Below are 13,606 nucleotides of genomic sequence, written 5' to 3' on the forward strand. Positions count from 1 at the left end.
ACCAGCAGAGGAAAGCAAGCCACAGATGCACAGTGGGCCAAAGCCAGGCCGTCCAGGAACGAGAGCGCAGTGAGGAAGAGCCAGCTGCACGGGAAGTGTATCACCTCCTTAGCGTTCCCTGAATGGTACACTGTGAGGGGAGTGTGAACCGGTACAACCATTTAGGAGAGCAATCCGGCAACACCCAGGAAACGGGAAGCCTCACCCTACAGCAAGCCTACTCCTAGGAATGGATCCCAGAAAAACCTGCCAAACTCTCACCTGCATATCAGTCAAGATAAGATAGAAGATGTGATAATTCTTGGGATTACTGGGATACTAAAATAACTAAAAACAATCTAGATAAATGTTAAAATGACATTTTAAAATGTCCTTTTTTTAGGACAATCCAAAACTTTGAAAATATCAATTGTTTATCCTTTTGGGAAGGTTTGCTTTTTAAAAAAAATATAGAAGGCATTATAGTCAAAAATTTTTTTTAAAAAAAGAATGTTACATAGGTTCAAGTAGGTATCATTGGTTGAAATTTAAAATTTTAAAAGGCAAAGTAACTTAAAAAACTAAAAAACATTATTTTTTACAGAAATGATTCCAAAGCATTGTAAAGTCACCCTAGGGTGCACAGAGGATAAAATACAGGAATCATGGTTGGAAACATACATTTTTGTCCAGTTTGCTTTCTGACTAGAAGAGACAAAATTTTGAAGATCTAAATTTGCTGAAATGAAATATAATTAAGTTTTCTTGGAAGACTTAAAAAACAAAAGTATATAAGAAGTTATAGGACTTCCCTGGTGGCGCAGTGATTAAGAATCCACCTGCCAATGCAGGGGACACGGGTTCGATCCTTGGTCCAGGAAGCTCCCACATGCCGCGGAGCAACTAAGCCTGTGCACCACAACTACTGAGCCTGCGCTCTAGAGCCCATGAGCCACAACTACTGAGCCCGTGTGCCTAGAGCCTGTGCTCTGCAACAAGAGAAGCCACCACAGTGAGAAGCCCGCGCACTGCAACGAAGAGAAGCCCCCACTCGCCGAAACTAGAGAAAGCCCGCGTGCAGCAACGAAGACCCAGTGCAGCCAAAAATAATAAATTTATTTTTTTTTAAGTTATAAAACCATCCCATAGTGTGCAAAAAGCATCAGTCTCTCACCTTCTCACCCACATCCACTTCCCACCTCTGTAAAATTCTGATAGGTGGACCAACAGCTGAAAGGCAAGTTGTAAAAGCATCCCACGCATGCATGTGCGGTAGCCACTCTGACAGGCCACTCCTAGACGTCTTCTTCGGTCAGTTTCCCTGGAGGCCCAGCTCCTCCCACTGGGCAGGGTCAGCATCACTCACTAGTGATGGGTCTTCTTTTCTGCTGGTGCTATTCCATCCCTCAACATTTAAACAACGACTACATATTTGCACACACTTCAGGCTTAGCACTGGCCAGGGCTGGGGACAAGAGACAACAGGACAAGGTGCTACTTTTAAGGGGTTATAAACGGGCAAGGGACACAGACAACTGACCACTGGACCAAGAGATGGCGATGTGATGCACTCTGCCCAGAGGGACTGGGCTGAAAGTGCCTGAGAGGAAAGGACCAGTCAGCTGGCCTTGAAATGGGAGAAGAACGAGGCACACACCTCTCCTCCCAGGTAGGTGGCAGATGGTGTCTCGTTCTCGAGGCTGCCGGGTGCTCGGCAGATGGCTGGCGTGGGGCAGGCTGCCAGGGACACTTGCTCGGGCCTCTGTTCAGCCCCTCTCCGCTCAAGAGGACGTGGAAGGACTGTATTCATCTCTGTGTCCTCAGCGCCTAGCGAGGCCCTGGCGCACAATGTGCACTGAACTGACGGAGAAGCCGCTGAGCATCTGGACTGCAGCGCAGCGTTAAGGGGCTCAGGCACTGGGCTCTGGCAGGAGATTCGCAAAGCACAGCGCTGGGGGCTGACTGCACACACAAAGCCATCCACATTCTACGAGTGGCCTTATGCAATGTCCATCATAGGAGAATGGTTAAATACCTCAAGTCCATTCACCCAATGGAATATTACAGCCACCAAATATGATGGTTAAAAACTATATAACTGTATGAGAAAATGCTCATGCTGTCATGTGAACCAACCAGGATAATCAGTCTCTCAATCTGGATACCTAAATGTATTGGGAAAAAGTAAAAAGGAAATATATCAAAATGCTAACTGTGATTCTCAAGCTGGTAGGATAACAGGTGATTTTTCGTCTTCTTAATATATATTTCTGTATTACCTAACTTCTGACAGCATCTATTACTTTTAAAGTCAGGGGGAGGGACTTCCCTGGTGGCGCAGTGGTTGAGAGTCCGCCTGCCGATGCCGCAGAGCAGCTAGGTCCGTGAGCCATGGCCGCTGAGCCTGCGCGTCCGGAGCCTGTGCTCCGCAACGGGAGAGGCCACAACAGTGAGAGGCCTGCGTACCGCAAAAAAAAAAGAATCCACCTGCCAATGCAGGGGACACGGAGTCGATCCCTGGTCTGGGAAGACCCCACATGCCACGGAGCAACTAAGCCTTTTCCCCTACAACTACTGAGCCTGCGCTGTAGAGCCCGCAAGCCACAACTACTGAAGCCCACATGCCACAACTACTGAAGCCCGTGCACCTAGAGCCTGTGCTCCACAACAAGAGAAGCCACCGCAACACGAAGCCCTTGCACCACAACCAAGAGTAGCCCCCGCTCGTCACAAGTAGAGAAAGCCCACACACAGCAACGAAGACCCAATGCAACCAAAAATTTTTTTTAAAAACCCTTAAAGTCGGGGAAAATGTCTCTTTAGAGTTTACATTTATGTTGATGTGACAATGTGAGGCAAACTTTATCTTAAATTCACATACTTAAAATAGGTCTTCCCCTTCTGCCTGTAATAACAGCATTAATAATAATTTTATTGAGTTTTTACAGTGTTCTAATCATATTAAACTCTTTTAATGCATCATCTGAATTCAACCTCAGACACTCTATAAGAGGAGAATATGACACTCATCTTACAGACAGGGAAACTGAGGCACAGAGATGTTAAGTGATGTGGCCAAGCTCCACAGCTCCAGGACAGGGCCTGTCTTCCAACCCGGCCATGTAACCCCGAGCCAGGCACACTGAGCACACCGAGCACTGATGTGCTCAACCACACCCCTCAGTGGGACTAAGAAAGATCAGTGCTTCATTCTTCTCATTCAGAAACAGAGTCATCTGAAAATTTTTTTTTTTTTTTTTTTTTTTTTTTTTTGCGGTACACGGGCCTCTCACTGTCGTGGCCTCTCCCGTTGCGGAGCACAGGCTCCGGACGCGCAGCCTCAGTGGCCGTGGCTCGTGGGCCCAGCTGCTCCGCGGCATGTGGGATCCTCCCGGACCGGGGCACGAACCCATGTCCCCTGCATTGGCAGGTGGACTCTCAACCACTGTGCCACCAGGGAAGCCCCCATTTGAAATTTTGAAGCTACTAGCTTCCAGGTGTCCATGAACATATAAAACTTTCTTTACTGACCTCTTTATTCGCACCTGACTGTGCCAGCTGCCTCTTCCCGCTGCTGTTCATTTCCTACTACTTTACCCACTATCTTAACAAAAACTAATCTCTAGCTTAATTAGCAAAGTGAAGCGATCACAGGGAGACCAGATGGGCTTCTCCGGGATCAGGTGACATCCATGTAGCTGGGACAGGAACCCAAAGGAAAGCCCACTCTGTAGGAAGGGCAAAGCTCACCCTCCTGCCGTCCTCCCACAGCACTCCAAGAGGCAGTGGCGGGGCAGGGGGAGAGCTTGGGCCCAGAGCCACAGATGTCTGAGGCCAAACCCCAGCTTGGGCTCTCCGTGGTGGCACCTCAGGCAAGATGCTTAGTGGATTTGATCCTCAGTTTTCTCCCAAGTAAAATGGGGATAACCATACCTCCACTCACATGGCTTTGTGCAGCTGTGTGGCTGCTAGCAACGGGCCGGGGCTCCCTTTCCCTGGGCAAAGAGCTCACGTGAATTCAGACACTCACTTCTGGGTGCGAGAGACACTAAAATGAAAGACAGGGCTGCAGCCCTTAAGCTGGAAGACAAGCAAGCACGCAGGACGACCCAGGATGATAACCACTGTCACCGAGGCCTGGGCCAGAGCAGTGGGAACGGGAGCGGGCCCTGAAGTCAGCTTTGGGAGGCAGGAAAGTATCACAGAGGAAGGGGCACATGAGCTCAGGCTGAGCAGCAGCTTTCTAGGGAGGTAAGCGGGGCAATGCCGTCTAGGTAGTGGAACTGTGTACAAAAGTACACAGAGAATGGCGTACCACCAGAGGACAAGGGCTCCATCACAGGGCATGCTGCGCTCCCAGCAGCCCAGCAAACGGGCAGGTCAGGGTGTGGAAGGAGGCTGGGCTCTGCCCGGAAGGCGGGGGGTGGGGCGGGGGGTGGTGAGGACGTGGCTGAATCTGTGAGTGAGGCGGACAGAAGGGCTGCGTGAGTGAAGGCAGGAAGAGAGGAGATGAGGCAACTGCAGTGATGCAGGAGAGGGGATGGTGACTTAACAGTGAGGAGCGAATGAGAGAACCGATCTGAGAGCCGCCAGGCGGTGACAGTGATCAGAAACAGCAACTCCAGGGACACAGAGAGAGAGGAAGGAGGGGTGCAGGCTGACTCGAGTTCCTGGCCTGGGGAACTAGCGGGTGAGGGGGCAGTACAGGTGGTAACAGAGGGCAGTAATGAGGATCCCTCCAGAGGCAGAAATACAAATAGAAAGTAAAATTCAGGGCTCAACTAGGCAAACAGAAGCCACGCTAAACATTTATAACAGGGATTTACCCAGGGCAACAGTCACACTGGTGACGGAAAAGCTGAGAAACCAAACAGTTGATAGTGAGGCAGTCCAGAGGCCAGGGCAGGAAGCCACCCCCAGGCTGGAGCAGGGAGGTCCCCGCTGGCATGAAGAACCCGCCAGATAGGAGCTGGCACCACGGAGGAGACAGTCACCGGCAGAGGCAGTACCCAGGACGGAGAGGGAGAAAACTGCCTTCAGCTGCCGCGCCCCCCTCTGCTGGCCGACACAGGAGCTGGGAGACGGCCTGCGGGCCAGCTGTCCGGACAGGAGTAGAGCAGTGAGGGCAAGGAGTGGCTGTGAGCAGGCAGGCCAAGCACTGGCACGAGCCTGGAGAAGAGGATGCCACGAGGACAGACACGGGCACAGCTGCGGTCAAGAGAAAAAAGGCTCTTGGGCAGGACTGGACCAAATGTCAGACACAGGAGGAGGGCTGCCAGCGGGGAAGCAGGGAAAGGCCATTACAGAAGCCAGTCACGGCAGCACCCCCAGCCCAGCAGAGGGAAGAGATGCCCTGGGCTGCAACGGCCAAGGGTCTGGTCCAGAATCAGGACAGTCCCAAGTGGAGACAGAACCCCCGGACTCTCCCAGCCCACATCATCCTACCCGCCCCCTGGCTTCAGACTCCAGGCGTGGTGGGCATGAACTGTGCTTGTTTAGATCTCCTGCTGTGGGCAGTACTGACAGCCCCAGCGCTGCCCCTCTGGATCCATCACCACATTTGTTTACAGAAGCCATGTCGCCCCCGCTGCTTCCAGCCAGTGAGTGAGCAGGGAGGGCGCTAATGCAGCCCGTTCCCACTGAGATGTGTGCACCTTTAACAGGTTACGTTGGCTTGAGGACGCCACACGGGCCTGGCCAAAACCTTCTCAGAACCTCACAGTAGGCTGGGATTTTTCCCACCTACCCAAACCTCCTTCCTTCCCCTGGTCTGGGGGTTCACGGGGCCTTTCCCAGTCCCTCCCCTAGATCCTTCACAGGTCTTTTTCCTCAGAATCTCTGGCACATCTGCTTCTGCCTTGGTCTCCACTTCTTGGAGAACCCAAGCTAACACACCAAGCTCCCCAGGCACCCCTGGATTGTGACTTAGCTGGCCAGGCAGGCTGAGCCCAGAGTAGACAGTGCTGAGCAGTGACCACAGAGCAGGTCTGCAGGCCTGGTCTGTTTCTCTCTGGATGTAGCAATCACTCTGCTGGCTTCCAGGGCACTAAGTGAGCCTGACCTGGCACTTGCTCACAAGCAGCCCAGCCCAGCCTCCAGGGCAGGCCCAGCCTCGGTGTGCACCTTGTTCAGGGGTCCACACACGTGGAGCCTCCCCCGCCAAGGCTTAATTCAGGTCACATTGCAGCTCTAATTCTACAGGTTTTTGACTAGAAGCACAATATCTTTAGAGGTACCTGGGATCCTAAAAGAGTCTTTGTGTAATAGTCTCGAGGCATGAAAACTTCCACTATGGTGACTAGACACCAGAAAGCGTCTTCTTGTTCCAAGTATAGGAGGGCCACTGCCACCAATCTACAAGCAAACGGAGAACAAGGTGAGCGCCAGCCTCCTAGCCCAGACGCGGGCAGCACGGCCCGTCTTCACAGAGGCCTCTGCGGTATGCTGCACTCTCCCACGGCCACAGCAACTTCTAGTTCTGCAAGAAAGTACACTAAACGAGCGTTCCTTGGCGAGGGTGGCATTTCCTAGTTTGAGAAGCAAAGCTGCATCCACATTCCTTCATTTGGTTTTTGTTTAAAGATGATGAAATTGTTTCCCAATGAGCAGGCAGCCTCATTTTGGAAAATGTTTTCATGCTAAGATTTTTGCTAAGGCAGCTAATTCTTCGAGTTTTTTGTTCAAGAAGTTCCAACTAATCCTTTTATGCACAAAAAAATCCAGGGGTGAATATAAGGGGAAAAGAACACATGATGGTTTAAAAACAACTTTCTTGATACCAGTCTACTTGAAAGGGGCTTCAGACAAATGAATCACTGCGGTGGGGCTTTCTCAAAGAACTGCATCCACAGCACACACGTGGGGTGGGAAAGGGGACCGTATGTATCACCTGTTACGTCACTCACAAGAGAAACTTGGGTCTGGCTAGTTACATGGTCACCACTGAGAGGTTACTCATCCAGTAACCCCAGGTTTGGCTCTGAGCGGGCATTCAGGGCAGAAGGCTGAAAAGGAAGAGGCAAGAGAAAAGCCCCCCTCTACATATCCAAGAAGCTCTGCTCGCGACATGAAGCTTCTGTGCATCACTTACGGAAAACCCTAGAGTCACTTCTCAGAATCTGTTTTTGTTTTCTTCCTTGGATAAAATTATAATGAAATCTCAAAAGGTTAAAAAAAAAAAGAACTGGGAAGGGGATGCTTTGAGTAGGCATGAATGAGATGAAGAGTAGAAAGGTTACAACAGGTAGAGATGGACAGGGAGAGAAAACCAGGACATGCACAGCACCTGCGGACGCCAGGAGAAAGGGTAGAGAGACTGAAAAGAGCAGAGCCTTTGACGACATCACTTTTAGTTAACTGATGTTCCAGATGACAGGCCTGAATCACTGAGGAAAGGCTAGCATTCTTCTGCTGAAGTTCTGGGTTCACAGTTCTGTTCGCATGTACAAAATAATGTGGAGAAAAAAAGTCCAGTAAAACGGTTAAAATTTAGAGGTCCTAATGGTGATGGTACGGAGAAAGATTTAATTTTCTGGAAAGTCTCCATATGTGTGGAACAGCTGATTCCATGACAATGTCAGATAAATGGGGTGTTGCTGCACCCCTAACAGGCATGCTCGAGTCCTCGCCAAGATCCCTTAAGTTTCGGAGGTTTTTAGCTTCCAGGAATTTTTAGACTGAGTATACAGTGTGAACTGTGCATTTAAGCAAAACAAGGCTGCTTTGTTAGGCAATAACTTATTTACAGGCTTTTTTTTTTTTTTAATGGGGACCATCGAGGAGCAGCCACAGTCCCTTTTACTTTCAGGGCCCAGAAAGGGCACCCTATCCTGACCACCACAGAGGCAATGACTTCCTGGAAACCATTGGTTTCAGGTCTTAACCAACTAACATTCCAGTTTAAAAGCTTTTCTTCCTGCAATACTCTCATTTCAGATGCAAATAGATAGCCCTTATCTGGAGGTCAGTATCCAGCACAGATGAGGATTAAAAAGGCCCATGAGCTGCCACAATAAACGTCAGCATTCAAAACTCAATGCATGCACTTGACTTAAGGAGAACTGCTAAAGATGGCACACGGAGCTTCTTCATTCTTTGTCCATATTTCTAGCAAGCCTGGTTACCTACTTTGATTACACAGAGGAACACAAAAGGACTCTAATGACAGCAGCAAAAGTGCACCAGCGAGGTAAGAGACAGACAGGAGGTAAAAAGCAGCCACAAGCACTCAAAGTCCAGTGATGGGGAGCAGCTCCATGGAGAACAGACCTCAGTACCTCCCGTGGCCTCATCCTGGTGCAGCTCAGCTCAGAATGAGGAGCCTGGATCATTTAGAGAAGAGGAGAGGCTTTTCAGTGTCCTCTGCCTATGGAAGCAGGGAAGTATGCCAGACCTGCAGAAGGCTCTCATCTAAAAAAAAAACAAGTTTGGGCTCTTCAAGGGCTAGGTTTAACCAACTGAAAAATTGTTTGGGGCAACCTCTTGATTGACAAAGATCCTGTATAAACAAACAGTGGCCTTGTTTTCACATCAAGCATTATAAATGAATGATAGCAAACTTCTGATCAAAACCTGAGTGTGGGGCTTCCCTGGTGGCGCAGTGGTTGAGAGTCAGCCTGCCGATGCAGGGGACATGGGTTCGTGCCCCGGTCTGGGAGGATCCCGCATGCCGCGGAGCGGCTGGGCCCGTGAGCCATGGCTGCTGAGCCTGCCCGTCTGGAGCCTGTGCTCCGCAATGGGAGAGGCCACAACAGTGAGAGGCCCGCGTACCGCAAAAAAAAAAAAAAAAAAAACCTGAGTGTGATGAGAACAACAAGGAATCAAAATGATTTCTCATTTTGTTGTTCCAAATAGTTTGACTTTGGTGTTCTTAATATTGGATTGGCCAAAAAGTTCATTCAGAAAACCCGAATGAACTTTTTGGCCAACCCAATGCTTTCCAAAAGCATGTCTGTTTCTCTCAATTATTCTAGAATTGGGGATACTGCATAATTAAAACTAGCTTACTGCAGCTATTGATATTTATTTCCCTTAAAAGACTGGTTTTTCTTGGCTCACCAGGAGGGGAGGGGGCTGTCAGGCAGCGCCCGGAGCTACAAGTTATCTTAACAGCAGAGAGGAGACCTCGTGGGCCAGGCACCCACCTGTTTAGACCTTGGCAGTAGCCAATGTCTGGATTCCGCCAGGAGAAGGCGAGCAGGACATTGCGCAGCTTCTGTATGCCTTCCGAGGTGGGGCACGAGTAATGTTTGTTGTTGGGCAGAGTCCGCAGCAGGTCCAGCTCGATCTGCTTGGAGGCCGGGTTCTGTTTCTCCAGAGCCTTCTGAAGCAAGGTCTGGAAGTAACCAGGCTTAATGCTGTCCTTGAATTTCCTGGTGTGAAGGTCCACACACCACTTCCACACCTTGGAACGGTGCTCGTGTGGAATGCCCGCACGGATCAGGTTCTTTAATTCTGGAGAGCACATCATCTCCCTGTTCACTGTGCTCGCAAAATAGTTTTCCCACTTGACGCCAGTGGAAACCTCCTGGTTTTCTGTGAGGTAGAGAGTCTTCAGGTCCAATGCTCGGACTTTGGCGACCAACTTCTCTTCCTCGTCATCCTCTGGGACAGTCCTAAACCCATAAATGTCATATTCACTGTTGAGAAAAACAAAAGAAAAAATTAAATGATGCAATGTGGCAAAAAGGCCAATGAAACAGAAAAGAGAACCTAGAAATCTACCCGTGTGTAAATGGCACTTTGATATATGACCAGGCATTTCAACTCAGTGAGGAAATAATAAACTTCTCAATAAACAGGGTGAGAATAACTGGCTATCTATATGGGAAAAAATTACGTTAGATCTTTCCTTGATACTATACAGGAAAATAATCAATTCTAGATGGCTGAGGCGCTAAATGTGAAAAGCACAAAAGAAAATACAAGCAATACTGCAAATACAAGGCTGATGAATTTGGCTACATTAATATACATGTGCATGTATGTTTATATAGCCTACATACACACATCCCTAACACTTACGCTCGAAGAATGTTTTAAAAAGTGAAAAGACAAGGGAGAAAACATTTGTAAGACATTAGGGATGACAAAGAATTAAGAATTCTTTAATTCTTAAAAAGAAAAAGAATTATTCTGCTGTGGTAGGTAGAATAATGGCCCCCAAAAATGTCCCTGGAACCTGTGAATATGTCACGTTACGGCATGTGGAATTACAGTTACAGAACTTAAGACGGGGAGATTATCCTGGGTTAGCCGGGTGGGACCACAGTAAACACAGGAGCCCTTAAAGTGGAAGAGGAAGGTAGAAGAGTGGACCAGAGATACGACAAAGGAAGAAGAGGCAGGAAGGATGTGAAGTGGGAGAGAGGGCCTGGACCCACGGTTGCTGACTTTGAAGATGGAAGAAGGCGGCCACAAGCCAAGGAATGCAGGTGGCCTCCAGAAGCTGGGAATGGCCACACCTGACAGGCAGCAAGGAAACAGAGACCTAGTCCTACAACCAGAAGGAACTGTATTCTGCCAACATCTTGAATAAGAAAGGACACAAACTGTCTCCTAGAACCTCCAGAAAGGAACGCAGCACTGCTAATACCCTGACTTTCATCCAGCAAGACCATGCTGGGCTGCTTGACCGACAGAACTGTTGCATAATAAATATGTATCACAAACTTACTGGCTTAAAACAATAATTTGTTATGGCAGTCATAGAAAACCAATACAAAGGCCTTTCACACACTGCTGCTGAGTGTGTAAACCTGTACAAGCACTTTGGAAGTCAGATCTAGCAGAGCTGAAGATGTGCATTCCCTACAGGTCAGGAATTCCACTTCTAGCCTACACCCTGGAGAAACTCTCTCACGCAGACACATGGACACATGGATACATGTACCACGATGTTTACTGCACCATGGTTTGTAACAAGGAAAAATGGAACCATTCTAAGTGTTCACCATGACAGAAGGAATAAAAATGTGAAGCTGTGAGGCAGGTAAAAAAAAATTCTCAGGAGCTACACGTATCAACCTGTATAATTTCAGAAAACAATGTTGAAAGAAGTAAGTTGCAAAAAGGTATGAATATGGTAGGATTAGCATATTAAAACGTGTCTTCAATTAGAGGTACATATTGAAGTGTTTAAAGTTGAAATGACATGTCTGATACTTTCTTTAAAATATTCCAGGAAAAAAAAAAACAAAAAAAAACTTTGGAAGGGAAGGGTACGAAGAAACAGGATTACCAAAATGTTAATAATTGCTAAATTATTGGGTAACAGGTTGCATATGGGGGTTGTTATATGATTCCGTCTACTACTTTGTATGTTTGAAATTTTCCATAATGAAAAGTTGAAAGTAAATCAATATACACAGCCATTGTTCTAGTCATACATGAAGTTTGAAAAGATACAACATGAATAGTAAGAGCCTAAAACACAAGCAGGAAGAAGACGTGGTGCCCTCAGGGCAGACTGCTAGGCCACCCTCACGGGAGTCCCCCGCCACTGCGGACGCAGCACAAGCGCACAGCATGGAGACAGCGCTCCTGGCCTGGGAATGGGGCTGCCCAGTCTGGGGCCACATCCTTGCCACTCACCATCTGTGTGACCTGGGCAAGTTACATCACCTCCCTAACCTCAGCTTCCACATTTTCTGAGCAAGGATAAAAACATCTGCCTGGCTGAGCTACGTTAAATACAGGCCTGCACATAAGGCCCTTGGCACGGCTCCCGGCACACAGGCCTCCGTAAGAGTTTTGTAACAATGGCGTTGGTCGCAATCTGAAAGCATAGTTTTACCTGTCGACTGAGTAACATGGACAAGGCAGGCCAGTGCTGTAAGCACAGAGAAGGGAAAGAGTGGGTCAAGCTGAAGCCAGGCTTCCCCTGGGGCAGGGGTGGGGCTGGAGAAGCTGAGCCACAGCAGCAAGCAGGGCCTAGGTACAGGGCTGCAGGGGCAAGGGGGCGGAGACAAGGAGGGGACTGGACTGAGTGGATTTGCAGATTTCTCCTTGAGCCAGTATTTCATGAATCTCAGTTTTAAGAAACTAGGATATGACGGTTCTTAATCCAAGATCCATCACAGGCTTCCACACTCCATGATTTTCTGAAAAGTATATGCAATACTGTGTGTGTGTCCAACTGCATTTTGGGGCCAAGGGTGTCCACGGCTTGTATCAGACCCTCAATGAGTTCTGAACCACTGAATCAGGTTACCCAAGTGTCCTTCCCTTACAGAGAAGACCCAATTTTCCACTTAGGGTCCCCCCTGGCTTTCAAACTACCCATGGGTCCAGCCATGTCTCTGGAGAGGGTTCTACTCCTAGGAAGACGGGCTCCTCTTGCAGCAGGACTGGCTACCACCCACGTTGGCATGGTACATGGCAGAAAGGTCTTGGAATGAAAACTTAGGCTGAACCCCAGCTCTGTTACTTGATTATTACAGCAAGACTGATGACATTATCTGTTCTAATGACTGGACGGTCCTTGTCATGAGCATCAAACGAGACACGGAGAATTGTGTAGAGTTCTCAATGAATGGCTACTGCTGTTGAAAGAGGGGCTTGAGAAATGGGTCCCACTATCCCCAACAGCCTCTAGCACCTTTACCTGACGAGATGAGGTTTAACGAATGCTTGCTCCGGATGCTCCGGGCTCTCAACCTGCAGAGCATCCTCCAGCAGCTGGGCTATGACATCCCGAGAAGGCCCCTGTTCTTCTGAGCAAACTGGTGTCTTCATTTCTTGGAGCAGTATCAAGTATTTGCTTTCTATCTGGCAGAGCTTGGCTTCCAGGCTAGAATACTACAGAGAATGTGGTAGTTACCTCCAATCAGACAGAGACACAGGAAGAGCAATCCTTAAGTACCTCAAGCAAGCAAAGAATGACAAGCCAAGAACCACTAGCAAGCAAGCCAGAGAGAGACTGTATCAAAGACAAGAGATGGGGCTTCCCTGGTGGCGCAGTGGTTGAGAGTCCGCCTGCCGATGCAGGGGACACAGGTTCGTGCCCCGGTCCGGGAAGATCCCACATGCTGCGGAGCGGCTGGGCCCGTGAGCCATGGCCGCTGAGCCTGCGCGTCCAGAGCCTGTGCTCCGCAGCGGGAGAGGCCACAGCAGTGAGAGGCCCGTGTACCGCAAAAAAAAAAAAAAAAAAAAAGACGAGATGAATTTATGCCACAGGCCACCTGTCTTATTTAAATGGCCCACATGGGCCCCGTCTTCCTTCTAGGGGGGTATGACACAGAAGTACTGGTAATAAGGCCTCTGCATGTCAACACACATATCAGTTCTGGACAGGGTTGAGGTGAGCAGCAGAAACCAGGCCACACACCCATTACTGAGGTCAAGCTGAGTGCCACTTGGACACGAGCCCCAAGCAGCCATCCCATGCAACATCAATACTTTCCTAGGACGCTGTGACCCAGAACTAGCTCTCATCTGCTACCTTATCAGACAAATCAATACACCCCTGGAAAACATGCAGGAACAACGTTTGGGAAGATGTTCTAAGGACTGTTCAAAAGGTATATGAGGCATACAACAGCTGCTGACACAGTGTCTCTGAGCTTCATTTGATTGTAACTGGAAAGTCTGTGATGTCTCTACACCCTGCAAAGCCCTTTCCCGCCAC

At 48.9% G+C, this 13,606-nt stretch overlaps 1 protein-coding gene across 3 annotated transcripts in view; it reads right to left on the reverse strand.

Moving 5' to 3' along the window:
- TBC1D2B (TBC1 domain family member 2B) overlaps positions 1 to 13,606 on the reverse strand; it is an 88,012-nt gene that overhangs the window by 11,066 nt on the left and 63,340 nt on the right. For all 3 annotated transcript variants that reach the window (XM_032624323.1, XM_032624326.1, XM_032624324.1), the window contains exons 8-10: positions 12,584 to 12,777; positions 9,123 to 9,617; positions 6,216 to 6,333 (exon numbers count right to left, since the gene is read on the reverse strand). In XM_032624323.1, the coding sequence (XP_032480214.1) occupies positions 6,216 to 6,333; positions 9,123 to 9,617; positions 12,584 to 12,777 (807 nt within the window). The remainder of the gene's footprint in view (positions 1 to 6,215; positions 6,334 to 9,122; positions 9,618 to 12,583; positions 12,778 to 13,606) is intronic.

The sequence above is a fragment of the Phocoena sinus genome, chromosome 2 (assembly GCF_008692025.1).
Source record: "Phocoena sinus isolate mPhoSin1 chromosome 2, mPhoSin1.pri, whole genome shotgun sequence".
In the NCBI taxonomy this organism is placed as follows: Eukaryota; Metazoa; Chordata; class Mammalia; order Artiodactyla; family Phocoenidae; genus Phocoena; species Phocoena sinus.